Source organism: Schistocerca nitens, chromosome 10 (genome assembly GCF_023898315.1).
Source record: "Schistocerca nitens isolate TAMUIC-IGC-003100 chromosome 10, iqSchNite1.1, whole genome shotgun sequence".
Classification (NCBI taxonomy): Eukaryota; Metazoa; Arthropoda; class Insecta; order Orthoptera; family Acrididae; genus Schistocerca; species Schistocerca nitens.
In genome coordinates, this window is record NC_064623.1 from 1076329 (window position 1) to 1090680 (window position 14352).

General features: G+C 41.8%; 1 protein-coding gene across 1 annotated transcript in view; it reads left to right on the forward strand.

The window, feature by feature from the left end:
* Nucleotides 1–1454: 1454 nt before the first annotated feature.
* The window catches only part of LOC126209787 (uncharacterized), a 103727-nt gene continuing 90829 nt past the window's right edge, over nucleotides 1455–14352 (forward strand). The window contains exon 1 of the mRNA XM_049938926.1: nucleotides 1455–1982. Coding sequence (XP_049794883.1) covers nucleotides 1455–1982 — 528 coding nt within the window. The remainder of the gene's footprint in view (nucleotides 1983–14352) is intronic.

The window sequence follows — 14352 nt, forward strand, 5'->3', positions numbered from 1 at the left end:
TCAACATCAAGTTTCTTGCAAAGGTAGGCAAAAATAGCCATGAGATTTTTGAGGGTTTGAAACACGTTTACGGTGACAATTCTCTGAGGAAACCAACCGTGAACAAGTGGTTAAAAAGATTCCGGGATGGCCAAGAAGAAGTGAACGATGACTCTCGCCCAGAACGCCCATCGACATCGAGTTCCGATGCAAATGTTGAACGAATTCGGGCTTGTGTTCTGAAAGACCGTAGATTGACAGTCAGAATGATTGCTGACGAGCTGTCAATCCCCAAAACAATCGTTCACGAAATCCTGATACAAAACTTGAAATGAAGAAATTGTGTGCGAGTGAAGTCCAAGATGGCGCCTAGTGTAGATCGGGAGTATGTAAGCTCCGTACAAAAGTCAAAAAATAACGAGGAAAAGTGTTCGATATGCAACAAATTCTGTGTGTATTATGACAGTGCATGTATGCCATGTTATATTATCGCAAAAGTAGACGCCAAAAAAAACCTGGTAACAGGAAAATGTTATAATCAGTCATCTCATCCAGCAAGTACTTCGACTCATTCGCGGGAAATGGTGAACTCTTATACAACATGCCATTGCAAGAAACGTGTTGTAAAAGGTATAATGTGCTTAAATTGTAAAACGGTTTTTCATTATTCGTGTGTTAATGTCAGTCCTAAAAGGAAACTATGGTTCTGCAATAGCTGTTTCAAAAGTGACTTAGGCCAAAAACCTAATGTGAGAAACACCAAAGACGAAGTTATCAGTGCTCTACTGGAAGAGTTTTCAGTTATAAATCATCACGAACATGAACAGTATGAAAAAGAAGCGAAGAGGCTTAGCGTTTTTCCTCAAGATACTGTAACTTTTGTTAATATCAGTTCTGTTGTTTATGTTTGTAGAAAGTGCGGGAAAAACACAAACAGTGGTGTAACCTGGTGCGAGTGCGAAAGAAAACATCAGTCTAAAACTCCCGACCATGTACCAAAACTTTACATTTTAGGCGATAGCCACAGCCGCGGTATTGCCTCACGCATAAATAAAGCTTCAAATGTGAAATCGATGAGCTTTGTAAAGCCTGGGGCGCCCCTCTCAGAAATAAGAAAACTAGTTTTTTCTGAAGAAATAAAAAAGCTGTCTTCGAAAGATTTTGTTGTCCTCTTTGGTGGATCTAATGACATTTATCAAAATGATACATCTAAAGCCTGTTGCGAATTAAACAAGTGTTTATCTGAACTAAGTCATACAAACGTTATCCTCGTAAATATACCACAAAGGTACGACTTGATGTCCTGGTCGTGTGTCAACAAGGAAATTAGTGCCGCCAATGAACTTTTTTCCAGTATATGCAAACAATATAGAAATGTTTCTGTTGTTAATATTAATACCATTGGACGCAGATTCCACACTACTCACGGGCTGCACCTAAATGGCCTTGGAAAGCAACTTGTTACATTAATGCTAATGGAAATTATTCAGAGACTGCAATACTTACCAACAACATCATCAGTGGTACCTGTATCATCATCACAGAAAGTATTTCAAGGAGTGACTAATGCAGAATCAGATACAGTAGCAGAAAATGCAGCAGAAGTACCTAAAGAAGCAATACTAACAGAAGTAGAATCAACAGCAGCGTCAGAAGAACCACATTCAGTAGCAGCAGAAGTAACTCCTCCAGCATTAGAACCAGCTCCTACAGCAGTAACACCATCTCCCTCACCAGCAGTAGCAGCACAAACTACATCACCAGCAATAGCAGAAGAAACACCATCAGCAACAGCAGAAGCAACTCCTCCAGCACTGGAACCAGTTCCTATAGCAGCAGCACCATCTCCCACACCAGCAGTAGCAGAACCAACTCCTTTACCAGTAATAGCAGAAACAACTCCTCCACCAGCAGCAACTAAACCAACTTCACCAACAGCAGAAACATTACCAGCTCCTCCTCCATCACCTTCAAGAGTAGCAGAAAAGAATAGACCAGTCACGGTAAGTAAAGTATCATCTTTGTCTCATGATGAAGTGATACCAATTGATTTGGGAGAACATGTTCCTATAAAACTTGTGAACAGTAAAGTGAAACATACTTCCAACCGTGTTTCAAACAGACCCAAAAAATTACCAAAGAGAAATGAAGATTTTTTATGGTTTATCCCAAGGAAGTCCAACCGCCACCTAACGTAGATTCCAGGGCTGAAAAAACAAATAAATGTTCCCCATTGCCCCATAATACTGTACTCCTCCCCTCATCTCAACGATTTTTTATGTGTGGGCCTGAAGAAAAAGAAGGGACTACATTAGGTAGTGTCAGGTGTCTCCTCTCTCCTGTCCCAAGGCAGACTCCAATGGATTCTCAGTCAGGTAACAGCACTAATAGAATAAAAAAGCAAGAGGAAGGCATCTCCTTCTTTCATCAAAACATAAGGGGCCTCTTAAACAAAACAGACCAACTCCTTATTAACATTAGTGAAAAGGACAGTATAAATAATGCCCAGATTTTGTGCTTAACTGAACACCATGTTACCGATAAATGTGCCTTGCCATCTATAGTAAGTTATACTTTAGTAACATACTACTGTAGGGAAAGTAAAGATAAAGGTGGAGTAGCAATTTATGTTAAGGATAGTGTAGCATACAAAGCTATAGATATTATGAAATATTGTGTGGAACAACAATTTGAGGCATGTGCCACAGAAATAACAACTAAATTCTACCCAATAATAGTGTTGGCTGTCTACAGGGCTCCTTCAGGTGACATAAAAACTTTTCTGCATTCAATGGAACTCCTACTGTCATGGTTACTTTCTAAAGCGAAGGATATTGTAGTATTAGGTGACTTCAATATAAACTTTTTGACTGAAAATAAGAATAAAATAGACTTTGAGATTGTGATGACCTTACACAATCTGACATCAGTAATAAACTTCCCAACAAGAATTACATCCGAGTGCCAAACTATGATAGACAACATTTTTTTAGATGTAAATAGACATCAGAATTATATTGTCAGGCAGGTTATAAGTGGGCTTTCAGATCATGATGGACAAATTCTCACTATTTATGATGTTAATCTGTTCAAAAAAGAATTTCCTCGATGGAAATTCATAAGAGTAATTAATGAAGAGGCGAAAGGAGCTTTCAACCACAGGTTGCAGCAAATGGATTGGTCTTTAGTATATAGCCATGATGATGTTGATACCAAATTTAACTGTTTTACAAATGAATTCTGTGCTCTTTTTGAAGAAATATTTCCCAAAAAATGGGTCAGAAATAGGGCTTCCAATTCTGTAAGCAAGCCTTGGATTACAAAAGGTATAAAACAGTCATGTAAAACCAAAAGGGAAACTTATGCTGCATTAAGATTCTGTACAGATGTAGAAAAATGGAAACACTATAGAAAATACTGTAAAATTTTGAAGAAACTAATACAGAAATCTAAAGCCCTTTATTATGAGAAGAAAATAGATAATTCTAATAATAAAATAAAAGCAATTTGGAGCATTGTAAAAAAAGAAACAGGAAGAGATACGATAAGTAAAGAAGATATAAATAATATCAGATATGAAGGTATCCTAGTAGATAACCCCAAAACGGTGGCTGAGATTTTTAATAAACACTTCCTATCAGTAACCCAACAGATTGGTTGCAAGCCCGATGTTGACGAAGCTGTAACTCTTTGTCAAACCGTATATTCAAACACAATTTCAGAAATGCACCTTAAACCTGTTACTGTAGAAGAAATTCAAAAAATCATCTTGTCTCTAAAAAGTACAAATTCTGCAGGGGTTGATAATATATCTAGTAATTTATTGAAATATTCTTGTGTGTGGATAAGGGACATTCTCTGTCATATTTTCAATGCTTCCCTTCAGAAAGGTGTTGTTCCCAGTAGACTTAAGTATGCCATTGTGAAGCCCCTGTACAAAAAGGGTGATAAAGCTGAACTAACTAACTATCGACCTATCTCTTTGCTGACAGCTTTCTCCAAAATTCTAGAAAAGCTAATACATGTAAGAATTACTGATCATCTCATGAAGAACGAAGTTCTCAGTAAGAGCCAGTTTGGCTTTCAAAAGGGCCGTTCAACAGAAGATGCAATCTACGCACTCTCAAATGAAGTCCTAGAAACTCTTAATGAAAAAATGCTAGCACTTGGTGTCTTCTGTGATTTATCCAAAGCGTTTGACTGTGTTGATCACCAGATTCTCTTGCAAAAAGCAAAATTAGTAGGAATAAGTGGTGTTGCAGGTAATTGGCTACAGTCGTACCTCCAAGACAGAAAACAAAAAGTTGTGTTGGATAGCTCGGGTGGAGTAAGTGACACTTCCTCAGATTCTGAATGGAGTTCCATTACATGTGGAGTGCCCCAGGGCTCAATTCTTGGGCCACTATTATTCCTGATTTTTATAAATGATCTACCATCATGTACAAGCCTGCCGTGTAAATTTACATTATTTGCTGATGATACCACAATTTTTATGAGCAGTAGAACAGACAACAATCTTGAGGAGCTCATTAATCACATACTCTCAGATATGGTTAATTGGTTCAAGGTGAATGGTCTCTCACTAAACTCCAGTAAGACAAGCTTTATTCAATTCTGTACAAAAACAGAAAAAGAGAGAGAGATAAGTGTGACATGTGGTAATCAACCAATAGTTAGAATGGAAACAACAAAATTTCTTGGAGTGCACATTGACAAGAAAATGAACTGGTCTTCACATATTATTGATCTCTGTAAGAGGCTTAGCTCTGCTACCTATGCTTTACGGGTTGTCACTTCATGTGTTGAACCTAACACTGCAAAAGTGGCATATTATGGCTATTTTCACTGTCTCATTGAGTACGGAATTATTTTTTGGGGCAACCAGCCATTAGCAAGGAAAGTGTTCATTGCACAGAAGCGAGCTTTAAGAATTATATGTGGATTGCGCCCAAGAGACTCTTGTAGAAATAGTTTTCGTAATCTTAAAATATACACAGCTACATGCCAATATATTTTTTCTCTCATGTGTTTTGTTTGTAAAAATATAGATATATTTCAACCAAACAGTAATTATCATGAGCATAACACACGAAGGAAGAATGACATACACAGCGAACTCAGAAATTTGAGCTTGGCACAAAAGGGTGTCCACTACACTGGAGCAAAACTCTTCAATGCTCTTCCTCCCGAAATAAAGGCAAAGATTCATAACAATAGTGAGTTTAAGAAAGCTCTAAAAATATTTTTGCTAGAAAAAGCTTTTTACAGTCTAGATGAATTTTTAACTAAATAAATTGTAATATTTTAATATTATATAATACAAGTGGACATAATGCCACTGATTTTTATTTAACCTGAGCTCTGTAACTGTGTGTGCTCCTTATCTGTTCTCTGTAGTGTCTTAATGATTCTAAGAAAATATGTATTTTCTTTTTCTGTATTGCTGCCCAAAGAATTTACTGTATTAATTTTTATATAATTATGTACTCATATTTCTTTATATGCTATTAGATTAGCAGATTGTAATTGTAAAACACTGACTCGTTCCACGTCCTTGTGTATCCAACACAGTTGGACCTACGGAACACGAAATAAATCAAATCAAATCAAATCAAATCAAATCGAAAATCGTACCGAAGCTCTTGACGCCAGAACAGAAAGCAAAGAGGGTTGAGTGCTGTGAGGATTGGTTGGAAGCAGAGGAACGAGGGGACTTTCTCAACTGAGTCATCACCTGAGACGAGTCCTGGTTTTACAGATTCGATGTGGAGCTCAAATCTCAAAGCAAGGAATGGAAACTAGCAGGAGAACCGAGAACAAAAAAGTCGTGAAAATCAAGGTCCGATGTGAAGACAGTGTTGATTGTTTTCTTTGATTCTAGGAGCATTGTCTCTCCCAGCCAGAGAGTGAACAGAAATTTTTACGTTGAAGTTCTGACACGTCTCAGAGCTCACGTGGCCCGAGTTCGACTGGAGTTGGCAAAAGGGGGCAGGTGGATCCTTCATCACGACAGTGCGCCCCTGCCACATGTTGCTCATTGTGCCCAAGGGTTTGGCCCAAAGCTCAATAACCGTGACAGACCACCCGCCTTTTTCACCTGATTTAGCCCCGTGTGACTTCTTCATGTTCCCTAAATGCAAAATGGTGCTTCGGGGGCGGCACTTGGGAGATGTGGAAGCCATCGAGGCGGAAATGACACGGCAACTGAAGACTTTCAGCAATGTTATCAACAGTGGAAATGGCATTGGCAGAAGTGTATAACATCTCAGGGCGAGTATTTTGAAGGAGACCATATTGTAATACCTGAATAATTGTGAAATAAATTTATTATTCAACTTTTATACATATTTTCTGGACAAACCTCGTAGATTAGGAAATGAGTCACTGAAGATAATAGAAGTGTTTTGTTATTTGGGTAACAAAATTATTGATGATGGCTGACACAGAGAGGATATAAAATGCAGGCTGGACTGTCTGATGAAAAGAATATCTGAAAAAGAGGAATATGTTAAGAGAGGATGTAAATTTAAATGTTAAGAGATCTTTTCTGGAGGTGTTGCCTTGCTCCAAAACAAGATGTGAACAACAAGCAGTTCAAGCTAGAAAAGGATAGTATCTTTTGAAATGTGTTTCTAGAAAGAAATTTGGATGATTTTGTGTATAAAATGTAAAGGTAAACTCTGTCCATTGGTACTGGCCGACCACCGTGTCATTCTCTGCCAATGACGTCCAGCGCACCACTATCCTGCCTGGTCAGTTTTCTTGACCCCAAGCCCTGCTTGCTCGAGTAGCTTCTCAGCTGGCATCACAAGGGTGAATGGACACCGTTCCAATCCTCTCACCCAGGAAAAATCCCTGGCAGTACCGGGGATCTTGTAACCTTCCCCTCACTTATCGACCTTAATGACAGTGAAAAATTAAACCGCGTGTAGCTAATGGAAATTTGGGAAAGCAATCGTCACCGAAGTTAACCTGTCGGTAAAGAGGGAGGAAAGGGTTACATCTAAATGAAAGGAATAATGCAAATGAAACTGGTGGAAATTAATTTTGGAAAAGGGGTAAAGTTAATAAAGAAAGTAAATGTGCGGCCGTTACGTTAACAATCAACTAGTGGTAATTAGATATTTGAGATTTGGGGAAATTACGGTCGCCAGTCCTAAGGACAATTACTATAGTAACTGAAAAAGAAAGATTATTACACATATAATTAGCACTAGAAGCATGGCAACTGAAGGTTGACACGTGCAGTGTGAAAACTGAAAGTTTGTCAGAAGTAATAAATTTCGCTACACCCTAACTGGATTTAGCAAAAGAACTAATAAAACAGGAAAATCGAAAGTTAATTTAGTGACTGAAGTTAATAGTGAGCTTTCTTTCTGAAGCACACCGAAATTCGGTAAAATACAGTTAGTCTTGGACTACCTCATCAATCATTTCTAAAGCTACTTGAATCTACGCAATTTAGAAAGAAGAGATTTAACTTTGAACTTGAATTAAACGATTCTGAACAATTAACAATAGTAAAATTTAGTACGTACCAAGCTGAGCTGCAGTCACAGGTAAGCTAAAATACGGTAACAAAACTCGCACTCTTAATTTGTGCTTGTGTAATCTAACTATTGTAGCCAGCTATGAATACTTAAAGTGAACTTTCAAATTAAAGCAGTGAAATGGAATTATGCTGGCGTTTGAATTTCAACAACACTCGGGTTCATTTCGGAAAAGGAAGGGACCCTGCTTGGCAATGCAATTGGGACAATGAGCAACAAAGGTTCATGCTACGTTGCTGTAATTTTGTGATTTGAACAGTTTGAAAAGCTGAGGTCTGCCATACAGTTCTAAAACTTTACGTGCTTCCAGTCTTCCTTGTTGGTTGATTGAAGGTTTGAAGCCATAGATCGAGGAGGTGGCGATAGTCACTCATTGTCGGCCGTCACTGTTGCAGAAGCTGGATGTTGGCGCGCCTTCTTCTCGACACGGTCACCAGACGAAACGGGCTCTTGATGTGCGCCAGCTAATGCTTCCCGTCCGCGACACCATGTCAGAAACTATCATCGCAAGTCGAGCGCAATTACATGCTGCCAAACCCCGAAAGCGCGGCAACTCGCGGGAGCATCACACAACACACCTGCTCCACTCGCTACTCCAGCCAGACTCCGACTGCTCTGCCCGCGTTCCACGCGGCAGAGTTAACACTACCAAAGATCCTACACACTTTGATTCTCCACACGATCTATCGATGTAATCGTTCGATAGCAGTTTTCCCTAGGCAAGACCCAGCGTAAAAATTCAAATAATATTTACGAAACAAACTAATTATACATCGACATAAATTCATATATATATATATATATATATATATATATATATATATATATATATATATATATATATATATTAAAACAATTACAATATACGAAGAAATGTTATATATTCTGTAGTGGACTGACAAGGCAGCCAGTCCACAGTGAAGTAGCCGAAAGGGCACGCGTCAACTCACGCCGTCTGGCGTGAAGTCTGGAACAGGATAAGTTATGAATGTGATAAAGAAAAGAACGTAGCTACTAGAACACTTAACTTTTATATTGTCCTTTGGTATACAGCATTCTTGATGATACAAGTGGCTATCTTGAGGTACATGCAATGTTACAAATGGCGCCTTGCTAGGTCTTAGCCATTAACTTAGCTGAAGGCTATTCTGTCTCTCGGCAAATGAGAGAAAGGCTTCGTCAGTGTAGTCGCTAGCAACGTCGTCGTACAACTGGGCGAGTGCTAGTCAGTCTCTTGAGACCTGCCGTGTGGTGGCGCTCGGTCTACGATCACACAGTGGCGACACGCGGGTCCGACATGTACTAATGGACCGCGGCCGATTTAAGCTACCACCTAGCAAGTGTGGTGTCTGGCGGTGACACCACATTCCTCCCCCGCAAATCGGCGAACGGTCGTGTGATAAGGCTTCCGCCCGCCGTGGGGAGGACCCCATGTTGACGTATGCGAGGAGGTGGGGAGCCTAACAACAGGCGAGGCTGTGCCACCCACACCCGGCCATTCGGTCCGAGGGGAGCTAGGAAACGCCTGAAAACCTAGTCCAGGGTGCACGTCAGCATGCGGTGTATGCGCCCGAAGAGAGACAGAAGGGGCCGAAGGGTCGACCTCCATGTGGTCGGGCCACCTGACGGGCGAAGACGACATCTGGTCCGGAGCGGGCAAGAGTTCCATGGCGGAGGACATCCGGTCACGGGAAGCGATCGGCAGCGCGTGACCCAGGGAGGCGCCAGGCGGGTGCAGCGAAGCGTCCACTGCGGGCGGCGCCGGCGGGAGAACAGACGGCGGCGGCGGCGGCGCGTCGCCATGAGGCAAAATGGAAGGCAGGGTCGGTAACACCTGGGGATGAGGCGAGCCAGTAGATGGGTCCCCAGGGCGCTGACCGGACGGCACCGTCGCTGAAAGCAGACGGGGAGCGGCAGAACCCAGGCGACGACAGAGGCGCAGCTGATTGAGATGCCGACGCACCTCACCAGAGGCCCCCAAAACCAAATACATCGCGCGGCCGAGGCAGCGAAGAATGCGCCCTGCGAGCCAACGCCGTGAACCGCGATAGTTGCGATAGAATACCACGTCGCCAGGAGCAAAAGCAGGAGTCTGCCGCTGCACAGGAACCTGATGCGGTGGATGCAGCAAAGACATCAAGGTTCGATGAGAACGACCATGGAGCAACTCAGCCGGCGAGCGACCATCTCAGGGCTGAGAGCGATAAGAGGACAAAAAGAGCAACAATGCGTCCTCCCGAGAATGCGACTCTTTCAACTTCAACATCTGTGACTTGAAAGTCCGGACCAAACGTTCAGCGGCACCGTTTGACTGAGGCGAAAACGGCGCGGATGTCAGATGTTGAATACCATTGGCCTTGCAGAATGACTGAAATTCTGCGGACATGAATTGTGGGCCATTGTCGGAAACAATAGTCTGTGGAAGACCTTCAATGCAAAAGATAGCGGATAACGCTTGGATGGTGGCAGCTGACGTCGTGGAAGACATCTGGACAACAAAAGGAAAATTACTGAAAGCATCGACCACAACCAACCATCGAGCATTCCAGAATGGACCAGCAAAATCGATGTGCAAGCGTTGCCAAGGGGAAGTGGCTTTCGGCCATGCAAAGAATTTCCGCGGCGGTGCGGATTGTTGTTCAGCACATGCCACGCAAGAAGAGCACATATGTGTAATCTCAGCATCGATTCCGAACCAAGTACTGTGCTGACGAGCAAGTCGTTTCGTTCGCACTATACCCCAATGTCCTTGGTGAAGAAGCCGTAAGACAGAGGACTGTAACGAACGTGGGACCACGACTCTGGATTGATCATGATCCGAACGCAACAACAAAACACCACGTCATACAAAACGTCTCTCCTTGTGAACAAAAAATCGGCGAACCAACGGATCCTCGATCCGCGACTTCGACAAGGGCCAATGCGTAGCAACAAAACGCAAAACAGTAGCAAGGACAGGGTCAGCTGCTGTGGCTGTAGCTACACGACGAAACTCAATCGGAAACGATTCGACAACGTCATCGGTTTCCGCATCAATGAACATGCAAGCTTGTGATTCTAAGTCGTTTAATGTTCTTGCGACCTCATCACGCAATGCGTGGGGAACATTGCGCGCTCTGAGAAATTTCGGTTGCGCGTTTACTTTCAGGTCCAAATGTGCTTCATAGTTCTTAGCGCAACCAAGGCCCGGTGAAAAAATGTCTGCAAATTCGTCACATAGACGAGAAACACTGGCGGAAGGCACAGTCTGATTCACTGATAGGACCTGATTTACTATTGACAAGTTAAACAACTGAAATAAATCGAAACCAAACAAGTTAACTGCAGAAGAAGAACGAAGAACGTAAAATGACACAAGTTTTGTTTGTCCCTTGTATGTGGCAAGCAGGCAGCACTGTCCTAACACAGGGATCTTCTGTCCTAAATAACTATGGAGCTGAACATTTGCGGCACGCAATGGAGGTTTGCCCAGTTGTTTGTACGTGTCGTGATTGATCAATGAAACTGCAGCTCCGGTATCGAGCCGGAATGGGATCACTTTGCCGTCGAAGTCCAAGTCGACAAAAAGTTTATTGTCCTGCTGACAAGAGCGACTTTCACGTGCAATTTGAACTGATACAGGTACAGAAGCACTTGCGACTTTACGGGATTTCCGGCGACGTCGACGCACACGTTTTGTGGCGTAGGACAGAGTCGCTACGTCGCGTCGGGGAAACAATTTCACTATCGCACGGTAGGTGGACACACCGACACACGAAAGCAAAAACGGCTGCCGCTCATTACCTTGAATTCTGTAGGCGGCGAGATGAAATCCAAATTGGCGTGACCATTCCGTCCAAGATTCGTGGGCTGCGTCAAAGCTACGAAACGGAGGTGCAACTGCATGTTGTGGCTGCGGTAGTGATGAAGCAGCGGCGGCCGCATCGTGTTGCAGCGCACGTTGACCCTGGACGAGCTGTCCAAGGGCATCCAATAAGGCCTGCGTCTGCTGATTCTGCAAGCGATAAAATTCGGACAGTACATCTGGAGAATGTGGTGAAGCCATGACACAAGCAAATTAATACAATACGAACGCTAAAGTCCCTTTTGAGACTCGTCGCCAATGTAGTGGACTGACAAGGCAGCCAGTCCACAGTGAAGTAGCCAAAAGGGCACGCGTCAACTCACGCCGTCTGGCGTGAAGTCTGGAACAGGATAAGTTATGAATGTGATAAAGAAAAGAATGTAGCTACTAGAACACTTAACTTTTATATTGTCCTTTGGTATACAGCATTCTTGATGATACAAGTGACTATCTTGAGGTACATGCAATGTTACAAATGGCGCCTTGCTAGGTCGTAGCCATTAACTTAGCTGAAGGCTATTCTAACTGTCTCTCGGCAAATATGAGAAAGGTTTTGTCAGCTTAGTCGCTAGCAACGTCGTCGTACAACTGGGCGAGTGCTAGTCAGTCTCTCGAGACCTGCCGTGTGGTGGCGCTCGGTCTACGATCACACAGTGGCGACACGCGGGTCCGACATGTACTAATGGACCGCGGCCGATTTAAGCTACCACCTAGCAAGTGTGGTGTCTGGTGGTGACACCACATATTCAGGTAACAAAAATAAGCAAAACAAATTTATAGTACAATAAATGGAATTAGGAGGATATGCATTTCCGGCATTACAATCTAAACCTGTGTCCTCCCCATGATAGGCAGCAGCAGTGAACACTAAGTTACAGAGGTGGTCAATAAGTGGATGGATGACTAGATACCCTCTGTGTGGCACCTAGAGGTAGCTTATGGAATAATTTGTAGTTGCAGATCAAAATACTAAGGAGATGGTACTGAATGAAATTGAGGAGAAAAGAAATTTTCAGCACGACTTGACTAAAAGAAGGAACTGGTTGATAAGACATACCCTGATGCATAAAGGAATCATCAATTTGGTATTGGGGAGGAGAAACTGTTGAGGGGGAGCAAGGGGTGATACATTAAGCAGGCTCAAATGGATGTAGGCTTGCATCAAACCAGTCTTTGGACTGAAGACCACAACAAAAACAGTTGGTTATATGTAGGAATTTTCTGTGGTCAGGAAAGCAATGAGAAAGGATTTTCTAATAAAGAAAACTGCAAACACTATACATTAATGTGGTGTAAAATGTTTCTTGAGCTGTTTATGAAGCCAGAGAAATCCTATATTAGTTCTTTTGGCATGAAAAACCTGTAGAGGATGATTAAACTACCCCTACCTATGAGCTTTATGCAACTTGCAATGCCTACAAATGTCATGGGCAAGATTTTCATTTCTCTCACTCACTGCATGCAAATTACTAGTCCTACATAAAAAATGAACAGGATCTTAAGATTTTTTGTGGGAAATTTAATGTAGTCATTTTTTTGGGGAGGGAGGAGGAGGAGGAGGAGGAGGAGGAGGAGGAGGAGGAGGAGGAGGAGGATTGTCATACTGTGAGTTCCTTCACTCCATAGATTGTTGTTTTTATTTTGAAGTGTCATGAAAAAACCCAAGTTTCATCACCAGTCACAATTCTATTTAAGAATTCATCTTCCTCATCACTGTATTCAGTGCTGAAATGTCAAAACCCTGCCAAGGCACATAATTTTGTAGGCATTTTTGGAACACAACTCACAAAAATTTGAGCAATTTATTACTGAGTCATAAATACATTCTTATTGTGAACCATCTGTTTTCATGAATGTTCTAATTCATTTTCTCACACATACCATCAGTGACAACAGAAGGCTGTCCAATACATGCTTCATCATGAATGTTTGTTGAACTGTCTCATCCACTTTCTCACCATAAATATCTACAAGTTGATGAATTTCAGTTGGCTTAATGTTCTGTGTGTTGAAACACAACATAACATAACATAGCACACTTCACAGTCACTGGGCTCAGAGGTTGTCTTAAACATTTTGAATGATCACTAACAAATAGAAATACAAGAAAATCCCGCTCCAGTGTCGACTGTGGAAAGACAATGAACCAGAGAAATGTGTGAACCTACAACACAAGTGCTGCAGTGGCAGTAGAATGATTTGGTACTTACTTTCAGGATGCTCCTCATACTTTGAACTTCAATAGAAGTGCCCATCACCTGTTAATGTAAATTTTTGCTTATGATGGAAACTATGTTTAAACAGTGTGTGTGGGTAGCAAGGGGGGTTATTTAACAGTTGAACTATCTTTGGTTTGTTTATCTCTCTCTAGTCATGACAGGTAATGCGATTCAAGGACAGAGGTACTTTCTGACTTACCTTAGTCAAGCTCCAACTATTCTGTCCTGTACAGCTACTTGCTTTTATCCTGAGGTTGTTACTCTCTGGCCTGCTTGGGCATGAAGCTACTCCTAAAAAATTGTATACATTGTGTAAAAAAAGAAAAGAAAAGAAAACTACATTTACAAAGAATTTGTGGGGTCAAAGGTGTGCACCATGTTCCTGATATGGATCCGTTAAAGTTTTGATGTTAGTAATGCTCAAGAGATGGTGTGATTATTGTTATACGGGCATTTCTGAAAATATCGCCTGTCTACATTATGGCACAACTGGAATATGCTTGCTCAAAACAACCAAGTGTGGATAATGACAGTAAATTCAGCTGAACTGGTAACCCGTTCTTCTGCAGTGCTTCATACACCAACATTGTCTCCCCCTATAATGAAAGAAATTTAGAGGCAGTCACATAAAAAAGCTTTTTTTTCTCTCCTAAACACTTGAAAATTGTGTGTATGTAGTTTTTTTTTGTTTTGTTTTAATACACCCTGTATATGAAAAGAGCTGTTACCATTACCTACACTGCTTAAATGGTGTTAATTT